The following is a 25,022-nucleotide window of genomic DNA, read 5'->3' as shown; positions in this document are numbered from 1 at the left end:
GCCGGTACAAGCGCTCCGTTACCACCTCTCCCTGTGTTACTGAGAGAAACTCCAGTTTATCCGGTGGCCTGGACCGGTCCTCAGCTGGAAGTGAGTATCCCCAGGAGCCCCGGATAGCCCCAAGCAACCCAGCAGGTTCCAAGACGCATCAGCCACAGGGCATGATTGTTAGCTTTGAAAATATGTCCGAAAATGGAATTTAGTATCTCTTTCCCAGTTGTAGCAGGAATAATTTGGACAAAAGTAGCTCTTACGCTGTTGTGGCAATTTATGTGGGAGCGTGGTGGTAAATAATAGGGGGAGAGGGAGGGAAGCATCTCAGATTTCATCAATACTTAAGAGGAAAGGCTTTCTGCTCTGCAGTTGCTCTTCCTGTCCTTTCCCCTCCTTCCCCCAGGCCGCAAGGAAGAAACCTAAATAGAGATCGGGCAGCTTTTAAATGCCACAGGCTCATAAAAGAGAGGAAATTCAGAGTTGTAACTTTGCTGCATGCTATTTGAGTCTAAGCAAGTAGACCATCCTGCAAGCTCCACACAGTGGGACCAGAAATAATTGCACTGTCTCTGCAAAAAGCCCAGTTGCCCTTGTTTCGGGGCTCAGGCGTTCACTCCTGCACAGCTTTTGGGGAGACAGACAAGCGACGTGCCCGGCTGCTGGCACCGAGGGCAGGTCCCTGCCGTCGTGCCCGGGCTCATGGGGATTTTGTGGGGGGTTTTGTGAACTGGAGGACAGGGTGCACATCTCTGCTCATGGAGCAGCAGCAGCAGTGGCCATTGCGCAGGTTTGCTTGTTGGTGTTCCCAGCCTAAATTGAATACAGTAATTTACTGTACACAAGCAAGCAGGCAAAGTGCTCGTCTCCTCCGCTGATGGAAGTGGGGGGGAGCGTCACATTTTAGGATTGCTCTGTTCACCTGTTCCCAGTCCCTTTCCTTTGGTTTGCTGCCTTTTTTTGTAAGAGCAACAAACCCTTTCTTGTCTCATTGCAAACAAATTTATTCTGAGTGAAGGGGGAAATGCTATTGACCTTTCTGCATTATCCTGGGGAATCAGCTGGAGTGAGTAAGCAGAGTAGCCTGGTGTTTGATGTAGAGCAAGTACAGGTGAGGCGACCTGCTGTGAGATCGTGCTGCCATTTCACGGCCATGAGTCTGGTTTTTGTCATATACGATGCAAAACTTGCAAAACTGGGCTGTGGCCGTCCCCACTGGGGAGGGACAAGGGAGGGGGGCACACGGCGGCCAGGCTCTGCAGGGGTCCGCTGACCCCTCCAGCAGCCCCACCACCTCACGCTGCAAGCACAAACAGGCTTCTTGTTGGGTTTAGATCACTCTGGCTTGCTTGGTTTCAGCTGTGCCGTAATATTAAAATACTGTTTTATTATTTTCCATTTAGTCCTGCATTAATGAAAAGAGCACTGTGTAGCTGCAAAGTAGTAGCTAATCAAATCAAGTAAATTGCCATTAATGTTCCAGTATTTGTTATTATAGCCGTGGTTCGAGGTGGAGTTTAGTACAGAGGAAGACGATTGCTTTCCGTGTGTGATGACGCGCAGGCAAGCCAACCTTGCCTTGGCTGCAGGCTTCCTAAAAACACGCCCACAGGAGCCGGTAGGGAATTGCAGTCCCAGGGTAGCCCATGCTCAGGCACGCGGTTTCATTCCCCTCCTCTGCAAAGGTACGAATGAAATCCCCGAATTCAGGTTGAGCAGCAAAACCTTCAGGGGAGATCTGGGTTGGGAGTCACACCCGTCGTGCGTCCTGGGAATCGCTGTCAGACCTCATCTGCTGAGTCCTCCCGCAACCATCAGTTTGGTGCTCTTGGCTGTGTTTGTGTGCCAGAGAGATAAGCACGGGAGATCTTCCCTCTCTGTTCTTCCTTACAGCAAGAGAAATATAATAGCGATGTATATCAGGTTAAAATTGCCTCTCATTTTATGAAGACATCTTTAAAAACCAGTCGCTTTCTATGAGTCTTAAAGCAACTCGATACACTCTTATCAAAATTGACAACTGCTCCAGAGATCCTTAAGAGATTTTGTTTCATTGTGCTTTATTTTGTATAAATCTTGTTAACGGTTTTCCAGTGACCTCTCATGTTCTTTTTTCATCGCGGAAATAGACCAACAAAAACCTGATTCCAGCCTTGCAGAACAGCAGCGAGGTTGCAGAGCTCAGCTCTGTGGTCCCTTCACGTGCGCACTCTCGTGGCACTGAACGCAAGAAAAGCAGTACTTTACTCACATCAAAAAACTTTCAGGTCCTTCGAGTGTATGTTTTCTGAAAAGCTGCACGTGCGAGTGCCGAGGCACTAGGCGGGAGATAAGTTCCCACGCCGTCTTTTCATTACTCACCCTAAACATGCAGGTGACTTCTTGTAAGCCATAGGGCACGTCTCCGCGACAGCGACGAGGGGAAATCTTTGATGTTTTGAGAAGGGTTTGAGCTGACATGTGCAGTGACTGGAGGTTTATAGAATAAACACCGAAACAAGACGTGTAATATCTCCACTGAATTAATCCCACACTATCTACGACACTGTCAAATAGACGCCGTGGTTGCACTGACACCCAAGCATTTATTTTCAGGGTGATGTATAGGACTAGAGAGGAGGAGCAGCCTCACGGAGCCCTTGGGTCTGGGCTGCTGGGACACGGGTGGCAGAGGAGGAGGAGGGGGCATAGTCTTGGGGGAACAGAGCTTGGGTTTCTGGTCACAGGGAATAAATATTTGCGTGTATGTGGGGGAAAAAAAAATCTATAATTTCTGTTTTAGTAAAAAAATGTGCTAGTAATCACTTAGATCAAAGATCATTTCAGTCTTGCAAATGTATGTGGAAGTAGAAAGTCTGTTTTCATACGGAAAGAGACTTTGTGCAGTTTCCAGCCACATTCATTAAATTTGTGATGTGCACGTGCGTTCTGCAGGGCAAACGCTGAGCATAAATCAGGCATGTAAATTTTGCATGTACCTGAAGATGAGTACTTACGTGCAGAGATGAGGGAAAAGGATGGAGTTTTGGTAGCAGATCCCATGATTGCTGATGGTGTTTGTTTTGATGGAGGAAGGGCGTTGTATTGGTTGATCTAGGTAATTTTAGCTGGCCGATGGTGGTAGAAAACCATCATGAGCTTGTTTTCCTCAGTAGCAAGGTGCCTTTATGCACTTAATGGAGCACTGGGATGAGTTACTCTATAATTAACAGCTTTTACATCAATGTTACTGCACTATTATTATGTGGTAAATATGGGTAAAGGTGGTTGTCTTCAAATGGAGTATTTTGTTAGAGAAAAATGAGAAGAGGGTACCTGCAGAAGCTTGTTCTTCTGCTTATTTCATGGCGTCGTGCTGTTTGAAACATAGAAGCGGGAGGGAAGAAGGATGCTTTTCCAGCTGGGCCAGGCACTGATTTTTGCACCTTTGGCATGGCTCTGAAATCACAAGCCAATATTGCATGAACATAAACCACTTAATTTGGCTTACTTATTTAAAGAGCTGCCTTGCGTCGGCTGGCCTTGAAAATATTCGGTGGGTTTTTTAGCAATTCCAGGTATCGCTTTGCTCCGTCTGAGAACACCTGGCTGCTAACGTCCAAAAAGTCGAGGGGTGCGAGGAGTGATGTGAAGCCTGGACTGGATGGGACTAGGGGGTTCCTCTCTCTTGAAAGCTTCTTTCTGTTAATTTGGTTTGTTTACACAAGTTCAGGTGCTTAACTTTATCAAAAGGCTCCAGCCAAAGCTTTCCTGCGAAAGTTGTTTATTGCTGCTGCTAATGTCGTCGTTTTTCTTTCTGTTCTTGGTGTCCTAAAGCCAAATTACTGTGACTAATGCACCACTGTAAATGTCTGCAGCATCTACAGCACTGCTGCCTGCGTGGGATGCATGCTGTCTCTGCAGTGATGTGTTGTTGGGGTTTTTTATTTATTTATTTATTTATTTATTATTTTTTAGTATTACAGCAGAAATGTCCATTGTGTATTGGCTTAGCAGAATGCAAAACATTTCTGTGCAATACTGTCGTACACCAAAAAGATGTTGACTCCTGTCTGTTGGGCAAGCATCACTGTGTCTTTATTGATATTCTAAAGCATCAACGTGGTTTCTAAGCGGAAAAATATTTTCATGTGTCTTTGAAGTCAAGGAGGTGCTCAAAAGAGAGAAAGTTATTGTATGTCTGACACTGATCGAAGCAGGAACAGCAAAACCAATGTATAAGCTAATGCTTTTTTTCTTCCTTTCTTTTTTGCTTGTTTATTGCCTTTTTAAGCCAACATCCATATTCTGGTGCTGCGTTAGAGGTTGTTGTTATCTAATCCCGCTGATGCGTTCAAAAGAGAAAGACTGTCTATAATAAAATAATAACAATCCTCTTTTTTCCTTAACCTTTCTTTCCTTATAATTTTCAGTGTGTAGCTGAGCCCAATCATAATATATCCTACAAAAACACTGGCTATTTTATAAGTTTTCCTTCTCCCCCCCCCCAAAAAAAAACCCCTCTCACTGGCACACTTACTTCATTAGGTACAAGATTCTCAAGTAAAGTTTTGCAGGTTGCAAAACATCAGTTAATCCAGTTAACAGCAACAAAAGGTGAAGATTTATATTATGCCAAATACGGAATATTGCTTTTCTGTAGAGATTTTCGCTGGTCTGTAGTACATTGCTTCATAAACTCTCTTAGGGTGGGGTGTTTTTTTCTTTCTTTATGTAATCCAAAACTATTTCTTGTTTTCAGACCACAGAATGGTTCTATGATCCTGTACAATAGGAAGAAGGTGAAATACAGGAAAGATGGATATTGCTGGAAAAAAAGGAAAGATGGGAAAACCACCAGAGAGGATCACATGAAACTGAAAGTCCAAGGAGTGGAGGTAGGAGAATGAAGGGGGGGCGGGTTTGGGTGCTAGGTGGGCTGGGAAGCAACGGCTCCCCAAAATACATTCAATGTGAAGTTGTCCACACATTCAGAAAAATATTTATATTTGCTGAATTCCAGCTTCCCCCCCCCCCCAAAAAAAAATGTGTGTTCTTTTTTACTACTTTGAGCAAAATTTGAATATAGCTTTACCGTCTGATTGTGTTACTGCTGTCTGGTTGTTGTGACGTTGTACAGTTGTGGTGTTGAAGAAAGACACTGAAGTGTCTTCACATCAACCGTCTTTTGGTAGAATACGTGCTTTTTGTAACAGGTACTTCACAAGAGCGACCAAACATCTCAGGGCGGGTTGCTAAGCATTTTTTTTACCATGTAAGCTTTGTATGTATATGATTTGATTCTCACAAAATACCAGCTAGTTTTTGGTAGCAATTGCCATAATTTTCCATATGCTTATTAAGTGTTGGTCTTACAGTATACAGAGGTAGAATTTCTGTTGAATTTAGACCAGAATCAGACTCTGCTTCAAGGCTTGTTTTGAAGGAGGCCATTGCTCTACTGATGGTATTTACCCATTCAAAGAAATTCGGATGGATGATTTCACGTGACACAGTATTTCTGGAGTAAGCCTGTTTGTTCTAAAATATGTTGTCGTTTGACACAACTATTCTTTCTTCAGTTCCGTCTGTGTGAGGAGAGAGCTACTTCATAGCACTGATCACTTTTGATGTTAAAGGCCTGCACAGATGTGGATAAGAAGTACATTTATTTCACTTGTTCTTTTATATTTTATTAAATGGGAATTACATTTTCTGATAGTAGAAGTCTAACTGCAGAGCTCTGCCTAGCTTAGTTCCTAACACAGTAGGGCTGTATTCCCTGCATTTTATACTGAACTTCAGGCCAAAATGGTAAAAGGGTGTTAAAACGTATAATTGTAGCATTTAGCTGTGTCATTAAGAAATACTCTAATTTTGGCAAATGAGTAGCGAAGCCATAAGGGTATGTATTTGTATAAGCTGTATTGATTTCTGCAGTTAATAGACTGCATGCATCCCTATGGATAGGAAGCTGCACCCAGTTACACGGGCATAACACAGCACAATTTGCAGCATTTGGAATAATTGGTGTTGTTCAGTGACAGGCAAAGCTTAACCTGTTATCTCGAAGCGTGTCCAATACCTTTCAGGCTGGACCTCGGGCTAAGCCAGGCTTTCCGACCTCACCCCCAGTCCTGGCAGATGTTTTGCATGGAATTAACCTTTCTCGTATCCGGGTGATGAGCACCCTGTGCTCCCCAGCGTGGCTCCCAGAGTTGTGCTGGGGGTTTTTGGACACCTGCGTGGTGTTACCAAATTCAGCGTGGGGGATTCGAAGCAGCCGAGTGCCTGGAATACATCTCATGCTCCAGCTTCCTTCTGGGTGATTTGTCATTCTTACGTTCTGTCTGCTTTAATGAGGTTTTTGGGTTTAAAATAGTATTAAATGGAATGCATTATATTACACCAGAGAGGCATAACTCTGTTCCATAATTTTTGCATCCAATAACAGTGTTTTATTATGACAAGCCAAAAGAAAAGTCAGCATAATAGAAATTGTGCGTTGTTTTTGTTTCGGGTTTAGAGAGCGAGATTTAATTAACTTCTGTGAACCTTAACAATGCAGAATACCAAAACCTGCGCTGCAAAACTTCCCTGTAGGAGAGTGGTGGTGACCATCGGCTACCACACATGCACATGATTAAATAAATACTTTCTGACGTTTTTTCAAAGATGAAGCGATCAACCCCTAGAGTGCCTGAGTGCGTGGATGTGCGTGGCGATCACACTTAACTCAAATAGCCCTGCACTGAACCCAATAATTTCTGTTTTATTGAAGTGTGTCTTCTGGAAAGTAACAAATCTGAAATTGGATGTATCAGGAGCTGGAGAACGCACAGCTCTCAGGGTTTCTTCCCATGGCTGATCACATTTGCCACTTAAGAAAATGAGTGTCAAAGTACTTGTTTTGTGATTTGAATGTGCCAGGGTTCGGCCATTCATTCCTCTATGTCTTTCTCCAGCTTAAGAGCCCTTTAGTACCTGTATTTTATCTCTCAGAAGGTACTCGCACCCTCTCATCAAGTCGTCCCTCAATCTTCTCGCTGCGAGGCCCGACAGACCCAGCTCTGAGCCTCCTGCCTTTGGCAGATGCGGGATGCGGCCAGTTTTACCGTTGCTAGGTCTTGCAGCAGATAAAGCAATAACCGAGCACAAACCTGGTTCCGGAGCCAACACTGTGAACAATTAATGGCAGTTATTACTGGGGCTCAGAACTGGAGGAACACAACTTCCACATAAATCTATGTGTTAAGTAGCACTAAGGGTGTATCAAAATCCAGAGTGATCATCTAAGTGTTGAAAAGAAATTAATATTTTTTTCCCCCGGGTATTAGAGCATACAAAGGAACCAATGATTCAAGTCGTAGTAATTTATGTATGGAAAGACAGACAAAAAGAATCCAACAGGGACAGGCAAATAGAGATTTGGGTCTGAAATTTAACTCCTGCATAAATCTGGGTCTAAAAGAGTTGGGTCCACTGTAGAAACATCTCTTGTACTGAGTGTGCCTGAAAGCGTCAGTGTTTTCCAAAAGCTGTAGAAAACCCCTCCGCACTCTGCTGCACCGTCCCTTCACTGACCTGCCCTGATACCCCCTTGCTGTCCCATCTCGCTGACCGGGCGGCATCTAAGAGATTGCTGCCAGTCTCCGTTCTGAACAATGCAGAAAAAGTTCATTTTCTTGACCTCCAAGTGTTCCTTGGGCAGAATTATGTATTTTTAACTTTCTTAATTACTCGATCAGTACACCATGCTACTTCACAGATAGCGTTATGGGTTTATGTTTCTGATACCATCCTAATGGGAATCGATGTTCTTTACTTGGACACATAGGCAACAGATTTAAAATAATAAAAAAGGCTTTTTTCGAAGTTGGAGTGATACTGTAGTTAACCACGTTACAGTTTAACAGGGCATGAAATAACTGTCTGCCTTGTGGCACTGCCAGATCATCTCAGCGACTCTTGCAGCCAGAAGATAAATAGGTATCATCATCGCACTGATGGAAAAATACTTGCAAAGCCGACAGCCAAGAGCATCGATAGCATCCAAACAGAGCTTTGGAAACTGCAAGTAATAGGCAAGAAGGAGAAACACATTGGCCTGTGAAACTGCTGACCAGCCAATTCTGAGAAGGCATTTGTATTAGTAGACTTAATAATTAATTACTTCCTGAGTGTCATCAGCGTGACGGCTTCTGCATCTTACCAAGTTTTGGGTAAGCAAAAAAAATGCATTTTGAACCAAAAAGTTTACACCAGATACTTGGGGATGCTGGTGTCTATCAGTACCATATAGAAGGATTTGGTGAGCATGAACAATGCAGCTAAAGCAAATTTAGGACATAAATAAGGAATAAACCAATTTAAATAGGAACACACTAATTCAAATAAACAAGGAATAAGAGGAATAAACTAATTAACCAAGCGGATGTTAAATGATAACTGTGTGAAATCCTCAAGCTATTGTCTTGGTTAACATCACTTTGCATGAGGGTTTTGGATATTACTTGGTTAATCTGATGCACAATCCTGTTAGAAATTGCTGGATAAATCAGAAAGGAGAAGTTAATTTGGCCTTTCCCTTAATATGCCTCTTTGTGCAATTCTTTGTGGAATCCATTAAAAATCTCCAGTCCGTGATCCTTTTTAAAATTCTAATTTATTAGGATCCCTGGTGATATGTTCCTAATCAATTCACATAATTAAAAATTTTAACTAATAAATAATAGTAAGGGGAGTGTTGAAATAGCTTTAACATCATTCTGGAGTGGTGCTGCTCCGATTTTACAGATGGTTGGCTCAGCTGGTGCGTTTGCCTTTTCTTGGCCATGAACCTTTCCAGGTGCCTATAAATGGCGCATTCACGTGAATTCATAGTAAACTGCTGCTAAAATTAAAATGAGGTCATTCTAATTTATTAGGATCCCTGGTGATATGTTCCTAATCAATTCACATAATTAAAAATTTTAACTAATAAATAATAGTAAGGGGAGTGTTGAAATAGCTTTAACATCATTCTGGAGTGGTGCTGCTCCGATTTTACAGATGGTTGGCTCAGCTGGTGCGTTTGCCTTTTCTTGGCCATGAACCTTTCCAGGTGCCTATAAATGGCGCATTCACGTGAATTCATAGTAAACTGCTGCTAAAATTAAAATGAGGTCATATTTTTATAGTAAATCCCCCTCTCGTCCTCTGCGTTTTGGAAGGTTGGTGCCGATTCTGTTGCTCTTTGTCCTCTATTGAGGATATTTTGGTCTCTCCAAAACCCAATGCCTGAAGAGAAGTTAGAGAAGAGGGTTCCCTGAAACTCAGGGCAAAGCCGTGCCCTGCTGAGTCCCGCTCTGAGCAGGAGCAACGCTGCCTGTGATGTGACTTTGCCAAATTACTGGCAGGAGCCCGATGCTCTACAAAAACCCAATGGCTTTAGCAGCAGCAGCAGCATCCATCAGTGGAGATGCTCCTGTTCCTGTGCTGGGGTGACAGAGGGAGCAGCGCTGCCAGCTGAGCAGCAACCGCCACTGCCAGCAGCCCCGGCTCGTCAGGGAGGGTCATTCGTCAGCGTTGATTTAGCCTGACACCACTAATTTCAGATCAGAGAGATCAGAGAACGAGATGAATGCGCCAGAGCTCATATATTTGAAATATCTTGTTCTCTCATATATAGATGTATGTTATCTCAGTACAATATGATCATCTTTATGAATTCTTTAAAAAAAAAAAAGTTAAAACTTGATTTAAGTCTTATTAAGAGAGAAACTCCCTTGTGGAGATGGAGATGCAGAGTATCAATTTTGTATGCAGGACTTGTATTTAATTATTATCATAACAGTCCCTTAACACTATTACAGATTAGTCCACGAGGACAGGAATGGAAATTTTAGATTATTCAATTACTGCATAAACCCTGGGACATCACCGTCAAAACTTTGCAAAAGGTTTCTTTAGCATTTGGGGCTGAAAATGCAATGTACCTAAACTCGGTATTGCACAGGCTGTACAACCTGGGTGATAATAGCGTCATTTACTCTTACAGCTTGTGAGCTGGGAATATGTGCTAAGAACAAGATGACTTTTCCTTTTAGTAAATGACCAAATGGGCTTTTCTGTATTATGTAAAATAACCCATCATGGAATATTAAACTGCAAAATGTTTTTACATCTCTCAATTCCCTGCTATTGTCGGTCAAATTTACTTGTAAGTTATTACTGGAGGGTGAAAGCAACTTCTGAGATCGCACGCTCAAGCAGCACTAATCTGGAGAACTATTCCTAGGACAGTCTGATCCAATTCACTTTAATTTACATGGGCTTTGCTCGCCCTCAGAGGTGAGCTGTGTAGTTTGCAAACTAATTAGGATTGCATTGTTCAGTTGGGCTGCTTAATGCATTCCGGAGAAATACTGCGGAATGGCTTTGGAGGAGAAAGAAGAGTTCAGTGTGAAAGGCTTTCTGAAAATATGACACACACATGTGCATACATTAACGCAAACAAGCAAGCGCAGCCCTGAAAGCCAAGGAGAAAAACTGTTCAAGGAGGAGTGACAGTTTTTATACAAATCTATTCTTTATCATCGCTACTAAGGGTGTTTTTCTTACATCTCTCCTAATATTTGACTTTTGCCATTTCTAACCAGCCTCTCCCTTAATCTCCTGTAACTCATTAGAGGGCAGAAAGTCCAACAACATCTCCCCATCTTTGCCGTGGCGTGCACATCTCTACAAGGGACACAATGGGCAGATGCTCATACAGAAATGTGGAAGGTGTTGACTCCTCATGAGCTGTGGTTAGATTTTATTCTGTTCCCTATTCTAGGTAGCGTTTACGGCATCCAGAACATAGGGTTGTGATGGCATCTTAATGATTCATGCGTCTGTGGCAGTCCTGGGGAAATCAGAGAGTTGGTTTACCGTTTCTGAAGGGGAATATGGATTATCATTAAATCTGGAATGGGTCTCCTGAGAGCCTCTTCTGAAGGGAACATACATATCAATAATTCGTTTTCTATATCGGGATCCTAATGTATTCGCTTGCAGTAACATAAATTCACAGCAAATGGTTGTGGGTTTTGGCATCTTTTCCTAACACCCTATACGTGTTGAGATTTTATTCTTCAACAGACCTGTAACGTACCTAATTCTTTAATTGTCATAGCTTATTTTATGGTGTATAGCTTCAGCAATAAAAGCTTTCTTGATATCTGGGTGTCTCAGAATGAAGATCCAGCTGAGATCAGGGCCACTGGCTTGTGTATGTCATGTCGGAGGAGATGCTCTGCCCAGGTCTGGCACAGTCAGGATCGCATCCGCTTGGAGCCTTGTCTCAGCAAGAAAATGGATGCACTGGTTGGTGTTTTAGCAGGAGGGTGCACGCAGGAATTGTTTATTCAGAGACATGCTGTTAAATATTTGGCTTTATTTCCTGCGTGGACTAGCTCATACCAAGCCACCGGTGCAGTGCTGTGCAAAACTCTACGAAGATGCCTTTTTGGGAGAGAACTTCTAGAGTTGAAATACTCCAAACTTGCCGCTCACAAAGCAGGTTAGCGGCGTTATTACTTCTGGGCAGCGCAGTGTGAGGGGAAAATAGGTAACGGGGTAGCATGAAATGTCAGCAGATGGAGGCAGCTGTCCTCGGGATGCTTCTGGTCTGACGGAATTAACTTGTGTGTGGGGCTTATGGAGATCAGGGAACCACTGGCTCGGCATGGTCCCACGGGCGATGCCAGCATGGTTAGGTGGAAGAAAGAGGGTCCATGTTATTTCTCGTTACCCTGGGACGTGCAAAACTGTCCTAATCACAGCTCTTGCAAAGCAACTTGAGCCCATGCTTGATTTTAAGTATTGTGTGCTGATATTTCTATTTGGTCAAAAGTCTGAAGGACTTTCTCGATTTAGCAGGAGGTAAATGGGTGGAAGTGCAGCTGCAGGTTGCTTTTACTCCCGTGCTTTTTCCTGTTCTTAAATGAAGTACCTGTGTAAGGGCTGTGCTGGGTTAGGGATTCCCCGACAAGGAGGCATCCATCCCCTATCTTGTTCCTTCATGCGTGCCATGCAATGAGCTCCAGAGAAGGGGTTTGCTGTAACAGATGAGTGAATATTTGTGGGAAAATTATTAAATCTTGAGATGCTGTAATACAGCTTTTATACTGCATTTTCTTCACTCTCTCAGCCTGGCAGCGTCAGTCCAGAATAACTAAATACCGGCTACCAGATGAAAGTGTTTCACTTATGGATCGTCACTTCGTCTATAAAGTTGGGTTACTGGGAGGCTTCCAGATGGAGACACTTAGTAAATGGGAGGAGCCTTAGACTGAAAGAAATGAAAATAAAGTCACAAAGAAATAAAAAGTCTGTTTCTTATTCCTCCTTTTGTGAATAGTCTTTCCAGTGACATATTGGGAATGGACTGAATTACAGCAAAAGCAGGAATGGAGGAGAGCTGCGGGGCAGAAAGAACAGTCGTTACATTTACTTTAACTGATGTAATGCCAAGCAACTGTTTTTACACTCAATTAGTTCACACGTCATTTTGGACACGAACCAGAATGGAAAACGTTTTCAGTTTTGGTTTTGTATGATTAAGGGAGAAAAGGTGGAATAAAAGGATTAAATTGCTTTCTCAGGCTTTTTCGCCTTGTATTTGATTCCTTCCACCATTAGTTTTGTGTGATTTCAGTGGGGTAAGGGATCCTTATCCTTCCTAATCTGCTTTTAACAAAAGACGGCTTTTAAAACTTAACAGAGTGAACTTTCTTTTTTAAAAACAATTTGCTTCATGGCAACAACTGAGGGTTTTGCATAAACCTTATGAAGCAAAGCTAAGAGCAAGAGCTTTTGGGACTGTGGCTCAGCTTTAGCATGTTTGTGTTGAATTTCAGTGAAAGATAAATGGTGTGGTGGGTTCAGTGTTTGCAAATGTTGAAGCAGCAAAGGGTACTTGGCTTACTTGCCTTAATTATCCTTGTGGTTTGAATGTTGTTACAGTAACGTTAAGCCTTGTGTGGAGTTACTGCTTGTATACCAGCTAGTATATTTTGAACACAGTGGAAAAAATAATCTGGGGGCTTTTTAATATAGTTTAGCAAACAACAATCTTTGTTGCAGTAAATTAAAAAAAAAAAGGTGATCTTTTGACTTCACAAGTCATCTTAAAATACATTGGAGAAGCACAGCAAAGGCATTTAGAACAGTTATGTGGCTTGTGAAGTTTCTGAAATAAGATGCCAATGGGCTACACCCAGTTATAGTGCATGGTATCGCTTTATCCAGTAACTGAAGGTTGGTGAAAATAGCAGAAAGGCTGAGAAATGGGGGCTAAATGATATATAATGTGGATGCAGTGTAGTACCGGGTGAGGAGCCTTCAAAGCCAGCCAGAAACGATGTGGGGGGGATTCTTTTGAGCGTATGTGGGGGTCAGGACCCCTTTTTGGGTGATGGGCAGATGGCCCTTAGGCAGGTTCTGCCCAAGTCAAGGGCAACTGTCCCTTCAACGCAAGGCAACAGGTTTGCAGTAGCGGTTCAGGTAATTGTTTTGTAATTGACTGCATCACCTTTTTTTTCCGCCTGTTTAATAAATAGCGTGAATAAAGCTGAGCCACATGTGGTGGGATTGTAATTCAAATCTCATTCACTAAAGTCTGAACACTTTTCATTTAGCATGTAAAGGCAGTTTCAATGTAAATTATTCCAAAAGGATCTCTGTGGACTAATGACATTAGCGTCTAGATAGATTGAAATTGTTTGAGTAATTGATGCTGCAACTGCACCGCATACTGTGGGGGAAAAGAGGAGGAACTTGGTGACGTGAGTTTGAACACTTCTCGGTTGAGGAGGAATTGGGAGGCTGAATATTCTGGATGGGTCTAAAGAAATGGGGTGACAAACATCAGCCCCTGCATCGGGCTCCGTGCCTCAGCATGGGTGTTACTCCAATTTCTCCATCTTCCTCTTGATTTGCCTGCAAAGCGGTGGTAGACGTCATACTTCTTTCTGGACACACACCCCTCCCCCCCACCAAAACAAACAAAAAAAATTTATATATATATATATACACACATATTATTTAGCCATCTTTATTAAATAAAACGTTAGAACAAGTGTGCAGACACAAAACAAGCTCACAGGCACCCCTGTACCCTCCTCTGAAATGTGGGGTTTGTGTCACTGCAAAGGCTGTACAGTGCAAATACACATTGACATTTATATTGACTATTTCAATTTAGAGAAATACGAAATTAAATATATTTTCTGCCAGCTCTGTGGGAAAATCCATTTATGAAAACAAAATCCAATAGGAGACCTAAAGATTGGTGGCCAGAAATGAAATATTTTGAGAATAAAATATATGGAGATTGGATTGCTGGATCTGTGGTCTCGGTTTAACGTGCTGGGGACTGGAGATGGGAGTGGAGGTTTATTGGTCTGAACTTTATCCCAGTGTTTGCAATTTAGATGAGAAGTTTACAGCAAAACAAAATAAACGTAAATACTTTTTGGACCAGAGACAGTGGTCTGCATTTACTTTTTTGACCAGGTAGTTGTCTTTCTGTGCATGCGTAGGGAAAGACTAACTTCAAAGACGAAAGTCTTTAACTGCAGGTCGCTCATCACACAGCTTCTGGAGCGTTTTAAATGGAGTGCAGCGTGGCGAGGCAAAATCGTTGCCATTCCTTGCAAGATTAAGAGGTTTCCTTTTTCTGTAGGGATCTCTGCGATTGCACAGAGGATCCAGATGCTGAAGCAGCGTGTGCCTTGTAATCTTGTAATTGCATTGTGGGCTGTGACGGAGATAAGGGCTTCCACTGGAAACGAGGAGCCTCAGTGTCTCTGCATTACGCGCCTGGGTTTTAATGTGTTTTTATTTATTTATTTATTTCATGGTGTGTTGGAAAGGAAAGCAAATCTCATTTGCTGTACTGCTGCTAATCTTGTATGCATCAGAGATGCATTAAACATTTTAATTTCCTGAGTTCCTGTTGGAAAGACGGATATCGCTTACAAAAGTGTACGTGGGGAGGGGAAGCAGTAAGAGCAGAGTCGTGTCAAGGGTTCGAAGGCACTGGAGTTCCTAAACAAAATCTGGTATGGTCCCCAAAACACAGTACAGACACAAAAGCTGGCAAAATACGATTTCAGAGTGTGGCCCTGTCCTGCACATGTGCACGTTTTAATGGCCACCACTTTGTAGGATATTATTTACTCACCCTTTTTATAGGCAAGAGATAAGAATTAATTAGCCAGTGTTTGTACAACTCTTTGGAAATATAAAGCATTAATTGCATACTAATACCCTGTTGTCAGAAACAAAAGGGAAGTGCAGTGCAGAGGGATGGGGCCGTGGTGGCCTGGGAACGCTGTCGGCAGAGGGTTTGCCTGCCCTCGCCTGGTACCCGGTCGGTGTCTCCACCCCATGCGTAAAGTCGTTCCCTTTATAGAGCCAGATGCAGCGGGTGCAGGCTTGCAGTGACGGTCGTGGTGGTTCGCTTGTGCGTGCCAATACCCCTTTCACACGTTCTGAGTTGTAGTCGTAGTCTCCGGGAAATGCATATACCTGCTCTGAATGACAGAGTTGCACGAAGGAAGTCTGGGGAACTGAAATCCTCCGGGGTCCAGGTGGGATGCTGTAACTGCGCTTGGATGCCATGCGTCTGTGAGCAGCAGACGGTGAGAGTTGTACTTATCGGTTCAGCTTGATGCTTTGTCAGGGTTTTATAGATAGTCTCACTTTGGGTGCCAACTGTTTGCAAAATAAAAAAGTGCCTTAACAAGATCCTGGAAAATAACCTTGTTGCAAAAAAAGAGAAGACAAAAAGCAGGCAAGCATCTTAAACAAAAGGGCACTAATGAGATGTTGGCCCCTGCTAACATAGTTGAGATAATGGCTGGTGATGGGATGGAGCTGACAGGAATGAGATCGTTGGTGTTTTCCATTCACTGGATATGCTGGGTTTGAAACCGAGATACAGCCATCCATTGAACAAACCAAATACTCTATTTCTTAGAATAAATTAACTGATGTTCTCATGGGGACTCAGGTGAACTCAGGTTGTTCAGCACCTTCCAGGAGACACGCAGCACCCTGCAGGATAAGCTCATAGCCAAAGCTGAGACAAGTTGGTTACCCAAAGCTCAAGGAATTAGTTTGAAACAGGAGCCATTCTTACTGTGTCTGCTGTAGGTCAAATTAAAATAAAAAAGTCATAGGGAGAGAGGGCTGTATTCTATCAATGCTACAACAAGAAAGCACAAGTGACCCTATCGGCAATTAAAGTAATGTAGCAAATGTAAATTATTGTATTTCAGAGGGAAAAACTATTTTTCTACTCCCTGCTTGTCTTAAAAATGTCATGGACGTTGGGTTGCATTTAGCAATTGCCTCATCTTTGCAAAATATCTTTTCATTATAATTGTATGATAATGTATTCATCCATTCTGGTGTTTCCATATTTCTGCTGCCATCGCGTGGCTGCCGGGGATTAACAGCACTCTCCCGTGCGGGGAGAGACCCCGCTGCCGTCCCGGGGGGCTGCTGGCGTGCACAGCTGCAGCCTGACCCCCCCGAAGACCCCCGTCCCCTCTGCTGTCAGTGCAGTCAGCGCCTGCCCCTCGCCGACGCTGGGGCCGTGGCGGCGCTCCCCACGGCAGCCGGGCACCCCCAGCCGTCCCTTCCCTGTTGGAGCCTCCCTCCGTCCCTTCGTGCAGCTGCTCTGGCCGAGTCGTTTTTGCTTTTCTGGCCCCGCCACCTGCAAGGACTGCCGGGCTCTCTCGGGCACAGCAGCTCCCGTTCTCCGCAGGCAGCAGCCGGACGTAATGAGCTTTGAGCTCTGCTGGCAGCCTCTCCCCGGGAGCGGTGTAGTCCCCCACCGAGGGAGCTGCGGGGTCGCAGCCAGAGTGCCTGCCTTCCTTTGGGATTGGTCAGGGATTTGCTAGGCAGTGCATTCCCCTGCGATTTCCAGTGCTCCCCACCTCTCAGGTGTTTACACCACGAATCTGGAGTACTGCTTTTAAAATTATTTTCAAAGAATAAATACCAAAAACCTGGTAATGACACAAAAATTCTGCAGATTAGAACCAGGGAAGACTTGAAGTTCATGTGTAATTGCAAAGCTTTGCAAAGCTATGCTTGACGTAATATTTTGGTGAGTTCTCAAGGTAAAATAACCCTGAACTTTTATAAGATAACTGGGTTTCACGAAGTTAAAGATTCAGATCTCAAAATTAACTGATAAATTAAGTTAGGGTTCGGATCTCTAAACGCAAAGTCCGAGGGCTGGTGCTGGCACATCCCGGTGTGCTGTGGTTGCCCCTGCAAGGCTGCGCGTGGTGGAGGTGGTGATTGGCAGGGCTGTGCCAGGGCGCCCATCCCTCAGCTCCGGCTGACCATCACCCACCTGCCACCATTCCTGCGGTGGCATTCCCACCTCACACCTCTCCAGGACAGCTTTTCCATGCCTGCGTGTGGCTGCTTCTTGTCGCTTACCGCAACAAATAAGTTGCATTTTTTCATTAAAAGGCCCCATGCTACTGAGGACTGCAACGTTTTCGAGCATTATAAATATGTTTTGAAGATTATGTCTTCTGTCTGACCTAAGTATATTCTATAATACTGCGTGGGTGTTTCTGTTGATGGTTGCACTTTGCCTGCAGTTTTTGTATGCCTCTTGCCATAAACAGATTTTGAATAAAATGAGAATGAGGAAATATTTTTATGCTGAAGCACTGGAAGTTGGTTGTACAAGTTCCGTTGGTTTTGCTGCACTGGCTAATACTCCTGCTTCTCTTACTTTTTAGCATGCGTGATGTAAGCAATAGCTTTGCCCCTTCCTTGTCCTTTTGTTGGTCAGGCTCACTGTCATCCCTGGGGACAGGTTTCCATTCAGTATGTAATGTCTTACCCGCCATGGCCAGAACAATTTATTTTAGCCTTTTCCTACTAAAGGGAAGCATGGTTTTGAGCTTAAAAAGATGAAATACCTTTTCCTTTCCTGCTTCCCATGTACTTCCCTTCACGTGCATCCTCTCTTAGACAGGAGGCTGCATCCAACGCTTGGACATAATTTTGAACAAGAGAGTTTCCCTTTGTTTAGGTTTTTGCAGGCTATACGTAGCTCTCTGAAGGCAGAGTTGCAGACTCTTTGGAAAACAAATGAGTACTATCAAACATAACAAAACTTTTACAAACTGGTTGCAGTCTAGGAAATGGCATTTACCTCCACCGTGACACCAGGCGTGGGATGATGCTTCTGCTGAGCTGCCCTGTGCTCTGCCCCGAGCAACGTGCCACGGCTGTTATGCACAATGCAAACCGATTAGGAAAACAAATATGTCTCTCTTAACCAATAATTAAAATATCCATTTATAACATACCTGTTAGATTTTGACATCTGTCTGTCTTGATATTCAGCCTGTTCCTTTGGGTATTGGGCTCAGCTTGTGTTTTTTCTGGGTGAGCTGGAGATGCTGGCGGACAAGCTCTGCATACTGCGACCTTGTGTACTCAGGGACTGGTATCTGGAGCCCGAGAGAACGGCTTAGGTTTTGGTCACTAATGATGGTGCTTTTTTGGTTCATTGTTTCATTATCCATCTATCATAACAGAGAGTTTCGTGCAGCTAAATATGTGAGAAGCGGTTGTTGTATGTTGTGTAAAAGAGTTCCCTGCGCTGGCATCCCCCGCCCCAGCAGTGGCTCATAAGCATCAGTGAGAGGCAGGCAAAACCGCATTACACACTGTTTTTGATAGAGGTTTGGTGATAAGGTATGTCGTGGATAAAAATAAATTTTGAACATTGACAGTGGTATATGAACTTGAAATATCTGAGAAACATCCATCTAAAAATGGTCAGTTTCTTTTCCCTCTTATTTTCATATTGAGACATGTTTAGACTTCAGTGTCTTTTTAATCTCTCCTTGTCGGAATAATAAAAAATACATTTATAATTACAAAAACATGATCAATTTTTGTGTGTTAAATCATGAACTTTCTTGTGAACGCTTGCTAAGATTTCTGCCCCTGGCTCCAAGCCCTGTGGTCCAAAACCGCAATCCTGCCCTGTCTCCATCCTTACAGCAGGCAGAGCGGGCAGAGAAAGTTCCCAAACCCCAGAGGCCTTTCAGTGTCCAGTTTGTCACACTTTTGAATTAACACTTTTTGAACCACAGTAATTGTATAAAATACGTGGAAGGATTTCAATTACAAATCCAAAATCTGAAAGTTTATTAATGGCTGGAGAGCACTGGAATTTAATACTTGGCGTGTCGTCCGGTCAATTCACAGCATTTAAAAAACCAGCGGCGGTTGAGATGATTCTATATATATAGCAACTTTATTTGAATAGTCTGCATAGCTTTCAAAGTAAATATTAATTCCATTATGCTATAAACTGTTATTTATCAGGACAGAAAGCCATATTTTACTAGAATATAGCCAGTAAATTGCATATCCTAGATGAGATACAGCACACATTGAATTCCAGCGGCAATTACCCAACATACTTTATACATGTCGGTATTAAACACACTTAAACATGAGTCGCAGCCAAAGCTTATGTGGAAAACCCTCTTTAGCCATTATCCAGCCAAGGCAATGCATCAGCAGAAGACGGCACTCGCATCGCAGCGAGCACCAGCCAGGGTCGGAGAGCAAAGTGCCACAGAGCAGTAACTCACTGATACTGCTTCTTGCATATTATATGTTTGACTTCTTTAATTACCTAAATTGCTCATTAAAAGTGCCTCATAATTGCCTGACTCTGAGGTATTGCGAGAAGTCTAGGTTTTAATTATGCTTTTTTTTATTTAAGATGTAGCGCATTTAGACTTGTACAAGGCAATTATTTAAAAAGATGGATTTTCACTAACTGTTGTTCTAAATGAAGGTAGGTGTCCCTGCCAGAGGTGTGGGCTGCTGGTGAAAGTGGTAAGGACTTTATACTGCTTCATAAAGTGTGCATGGGGTTAAACTGGCTGCGCCGGCAGCTTCCATGGGCTCCGCTTTGATCTGTGGATCAATTATTTCTCATGCACAAGCAGCAGTGCAGAAGGGGGGGTGCTTCCAGCTCTGCAGCATCCTAGGTAGAGGACATATCAATAGAGCCGCTGTTGTGACAGTCCAGAGGATGTTGCACAATATTACAAATTTCAGTTGGTTTTATGAACACTGTCACTGATTGCAGCCTTCGGTGTGGACTGACCTTCAGTGTAGATTAGATCTTCCATTTTACAGCAGAAAACAGTATCAGGGAAACATTAAGGTTCATCAGCAGTTGGATGCGCTTGTGCTAGCAGAACAGTGAGGGCTATCTGCCAAAAATTATTGACTTATTGTTGACTTTTATCCACAAAAATAACTCTTTTTATGTGTAACCTATGAGAGCTGTGCAATGACTGGTGTTAGAGGAAAACCCCAACAGAGTATTGAATAAAATAATTAGTTTTAAAAAAATTTAGGTTTAGTTTCTTTTTCTTTAATGACTAATAAATATCAGCCACCTGTGTCAGTGTTGCCCTAAGCAGAAGAACATAAAGTTCATCATATCGTATTTGTAAATATTTTATCTATTTGTGTGAAAACTGGGGAGAGAAAAAGGCTCATTTCATCAGAAACATCTGTAAGATCAACTAGATTGCCTTCAATACCAGAAAGATTAAAACCGTGAGATTATCATTGGAGGACTGTTCAGATATCAAAGGATCTTCTCAGCATGCAACCACACAGTATTTGAATTGTAAAAACACCTTTGAAATTGCTCAACTCTTCATGAAACAAACAAAATCTGAAGTGGATTGGGTATAGTTCATGGTTTTAACATTAGATTATCAAAATCAAAGAAAAATGTGTAGTGATTGTTGAAAGTCCATTTTAGGAGGAAAAACCCCAAGCAGAAGATTGTTAGCTGTAATGTTTCTTGATGTCCTGTAGCCAGAAGGGCACATTAGTTAAAATACAGATTGCAAGGTCAAGAGCAACGACTGTGATCATCTGACCTGCGTAGCACACGTTGGAAAATTCCACCTACTGATGCCTGAATTCAGTCCGTGACTTCTCGTTGAGCCTTTATCTTTCAAAAAGATGGTGGTCGTGATTTAAAGATAGGAAAAGATGGAGAATCTGCTGCATGCTTAGGAATGATGCTTCAAGGGGCTAATTGCTTATACTCTTCAAATGCTTTGTTTATCGCTACACTGGCTCTGTCCCCTATCTTCTAGGAGCCTACAGCTGGATCTCTTCCACCTGGCAGGGCTGACAGTGCCGTGATTAGGGGAGGTGGAGACTGATCATGGAGACTGGCTGTGCTTGTGGCAGCTCAATGCCTCTATGAGTCCCTCATGGAGACAGGGGAGCGAAGCAGGGGCTGCTGTACGGGGCGGCGTGCAGGAGGACATCAACTGTAGGGACCGTAAGTCATCTCTGGGAAGAGTGCCTGTCCTTTGACTGTGGAAGGGGCCTATGGAAATAAGATGTCCTAAACCTAGCTAGGCTAAAGGGAACCTTTCTAAATACCTGCAGCTTTCCCATTCCCCTGATTTTTCACTTGTGTAGATTAGGCTTACTGAAATTACGCCGAGGCAGGTTTGACAGACTACATGTGTGCTTTTGTGAGTCTTGTGCAAACCTTGCCACTTTTTCCAGTTTCCATCTGCTTGATATTTCTGAGTTTATACACCCTAGGACTTTGTGAGAGCATCTTACCCTGTGCATGGCACATACTGCCCAAGCCCTGCTACTTATCGACCACTCATCCCTTGTCTCTGGGATTCCTGGCTTCCATAAAAAGTTTCTCTACTTATTCCCAAGGTCTGTCTCCCTCACTCCCGGACTGCGTGGGGCTTTGGCTGTGTTGCAAGGCATGTTGTTCAAAGGGGCACATTTTCTCAAAGAAAAGCAAAGTTCTGATCTTGTTCAGAAAACCACAGTTTTCTTTCTTACATTATTTTTTTGAAGTTTGATTTTCAGGTTGCAAGAAATAGCTTTATTTAAAATTTGCTGGGGTCTTTCCTACTGAAAGCTCAGGCAAAGTCTGTGGTTCTTAGCCGATACTGCTGGGCAGCCAGAGCCCTTGGTGATGCAGTGATGCACATGGGAAAAAGATGTTGTAAACTTGGTGTACGTAATGTGGAGAAGTAACCCAGCTGCTGGCAAGAATACAAAGCTAGAGAGAGAGTCTACCAAATAAAGCTTAATTATAGTAGGTTGTAAAAATATCATGATGGAACATTTGCAAGGTAGGACAGTGTGCGCTTTGAGCAGAATCAGTGGAGCTGCAGAAGCTGCCCACCAAAGGTCAGGCTAGTGGGTTTGCACAGGGAGAGGCAAAATGATTGGGAAGCCGTCAGTATAGGTGAGCGGAGTCTGAGACAGGCGGCTTGTCCCTCTCTCCGGGGTGGGAGAGGGCTGGGGCAGGGCATATGTCCCACCCGACCACTAATGAGGCGGGAGGGAACGTGATCTAATCATTGAGCCAATTCCCTGCCCAGATGACAGGGAGTCGCTCAACAGGCTGTGCTTCGACACGAGCATGGTTGGTACAAACAAGCCCAGATGCCCTGGGCATTGAGACAGTGCAAGAGGGAAAATTCGGGTGTCAAAGGCCACTGACAGATTGCCTTCGTCAGGAGGCGCATATCCAAGTCAGCACAGCCGGGGACCTCGGCGCCGGCCAGGAGGTGAGCCAAGGCCATACCCTCTCCAGTCCCCTCGGCAAGAGGCACAAAACCGACCCGGGAGAGATGCTCAGAAACAGAACCGGAATTTTAATGCGGGTTTATAAAATGCCTCTGGTGGTGTTGTATGACAGGTCGATCAGTTCTCCACTTTCTGCTGTGTCACATTACTTTTTACGTATTATTTCTGATCCGAGCAGTCCTGCGAGTTGTTTTAAAACAACATTTTTGTTGCTCTTTCCAGAAGACTACTGACGTTTCCCCATTCCCTCCAGCCGCTGTTGCTAAAAGCCTTCCCATGCACTCCGATAACCTCCTTGTCCTTCCAGCGACTCCCCTCAAACCACTGACACCTGGTCAACACTGTGCTTGCCTGCCATCCCAATTCTGTCACCTTTTCTTTGGATCCCATTAGTGGCATCTTGGCTCTTTCTGCATCTGTTTCAAGGCCCTCTTCTTCACCTTTAACGTTTTTACAGTTTTGCCCCGTTGACATGTTCTTGTTCCGATTTCCCACTTGGTTCTGTAATTCCCTTCACCCCTTCTGATTCTGTCCCCTTGTCCATCATCTCTTACCTCTCCAACCCTGTCCATCTCAGGTTGTATCCAATATCTTTTCTTCTTCTGCCCTTGTTTGCCTTCCCTGTACTACACTGCGTGTTCTTTGGGGCACGCAATGTGCATTCACCTTTTTCAGAGAGTACTGCATACATCTGCAGGGCTAATGATAAAATGTAGGGCATAGGGTGGTTTTGGACAGGAACTACATCGCCATTGAGGATACATTTTGCTTCATGTGATGTAAATGTCTTTCTCCAAGTAAAAGGAGCATCTAGGACCTTCACCAAAGTCCTAATTTTATTGCACGAGGCTCAGGGTAACAAGCAAGACCTTGAAATGCTTCATGTGTACGGGTGAGGGTTTTTTATTATTGTACGTAAACAGAAGTAGCTCCAGCTCTGGATTTTGGGTTTTTCCTCCCCAGGATCCTTGAGGAACATGTTCAAGAAACATGCTCTCAGGAGCGTACAGACCTCTTCTGATCTTCACTTTTTGGGGGTCACCATTTGAACTATTAATCAGATAACCATCTTTTTTGTGATGGAGGAATTTCAATAGCGGTTTGCTCTTTCACTAAACACACATCTTGAAACTTGTTACAACTTTTCCATGCCAGACTGTGGCTTTCCATGCGGGACTCAAGAGAGCAGGGAAGGGCATGGCCGGGAAGCGGTGAGAAGCAGCAGGTGGGCTTGGCTGTTGGCAATTCCCCATGTAATCTGGGAAGAGAAGGAAGCAGCCTTCGGACAACCTGGTGGGAAGCTGAAAGTCGAGGTGTACACCGAGCACGGGGTAATGAAAGGAGACAGCACTTCTGCCCACGCGGCACATCCAGCAAGATGCTGCCCGGCGGGTCTGAAGGTCATACCTAGAAGATCTGGCAAATAAAAGCGGACGGTCTAGCTGCTTCCCCGCGCCTTCCCTACGTAATTAATCAACAGTTACAGCCTGTCAATTAGGCTAAGTGAGGAACAACGTGTTTCTGTCATTTCGGCAACTTCAGTTGAAATGTGTTCCCATGGGTCAGGCTGGCAAGTGTAATCTGGTTTTGTTTCCTTTTTATAGCTTCTGTCCACTGGTTGGCAGATGAGGGAATCAGGTAAAACGGACAGAAATCGTGCACGCTGTGGGTAGGCAGGAGTGACCCTCTGATTTTGGAGCTGGTGAAGTTCTCGGGAAACGCTGGGAAAATGCCTTAAAGGAAGTTGCAAGAGTCCGAATGGTTGAGGTTAAGCTTAATAAGGTCAAGATAAAATTTTTGAAGTCCCTCTAACAACATTCACAAAGTGCTACTTTTGATATTTATCAGAGTTGAGGGAAAAACATGAACGTAGTATTGCCTGCAGCTTTGCACGGGATTTATCTCAGGGTGTCTCCACCAGAAAGTGCAAGAGCTTTGGCTGCATTTTCACGTAACTTGCTGCTTTCATACAAGAGAAGTGGGGGTGTTCCTATGCACTAGCATTACCCTGCCGTGGCCAGGATGCCGTCCCTCTGTAAGGTGGTTCCACACGAGCACTGGTGTCGCGTTGTAGCATGCGGTACGTGGGAGCAGGACCCCCTGTGGGATCGTGCAATGGGTCCACGTTGACTTTGGGTGATTTATGGTCATTTTTTGAGCCTGATGTAATCAAGTCGTCCTGAAAAACGTGGAGGTGTCCATGAGAGAGGAGTGGTAAAAATCCCCCCCCTCCGTACTCTGGTGCCCAGATAAAGTGTTTTCTACTCACGATCTTGGAGGAACATCCTTATTTTATGAATGACTTTAGGGAAAGGAACAATCCCCACCAGGAAACCGGGGGGGGGGGGGTTTATTATATT

General features: G+C 43.8%; 1 protein-coding gene across 1 annotated transcript in view; it reads left to right on the top strand.

Moving 5' to 3' along the window:
* Positions 1-25,022, top strand: part of CAMTA1 (calmodulin binding transcription activator 1) — a 250,618-nt gene that overhangs the window by 29,518 nt on the left and 196,078 nt on the right. Inside the window, exon 2 of the mRNA XM_019470737.1 lies at positions 4,733-4,868. Within this exon, the coding sequence (XP_019326282.1) occupies positions 4,749-4,868 (120 nt within the window). The 5' untranslated portion in view covers positions 4,733-4,748. The remainder of the gene's footprint in view (positions 1-4,732; positions 4,869-25,022) is intronic.

Source organism: Aptenodytes forsteri, unplaced genomic scaffold (assembly GCF_000699145.1).
Source record: "Aptenodytes forsteri isolate BGI_AS27 unplaced genomic scaffold, ASM69914v1 Scaffold16, whole genome shotgun sequence".
NCBI classification, from domain to species: domain Eukaryota; kingdom Metazoa; phylum Chordata; class Aves; order Sphenisciformes; family Spheniscidae; genus Aptenodytes; species Aptenodytes forsteri.
The sequence above is the reverse complement of the archived record's forward strand: the minus strand, read 5'-3'. Positions and strand labels throughout refer to the sequence as shown.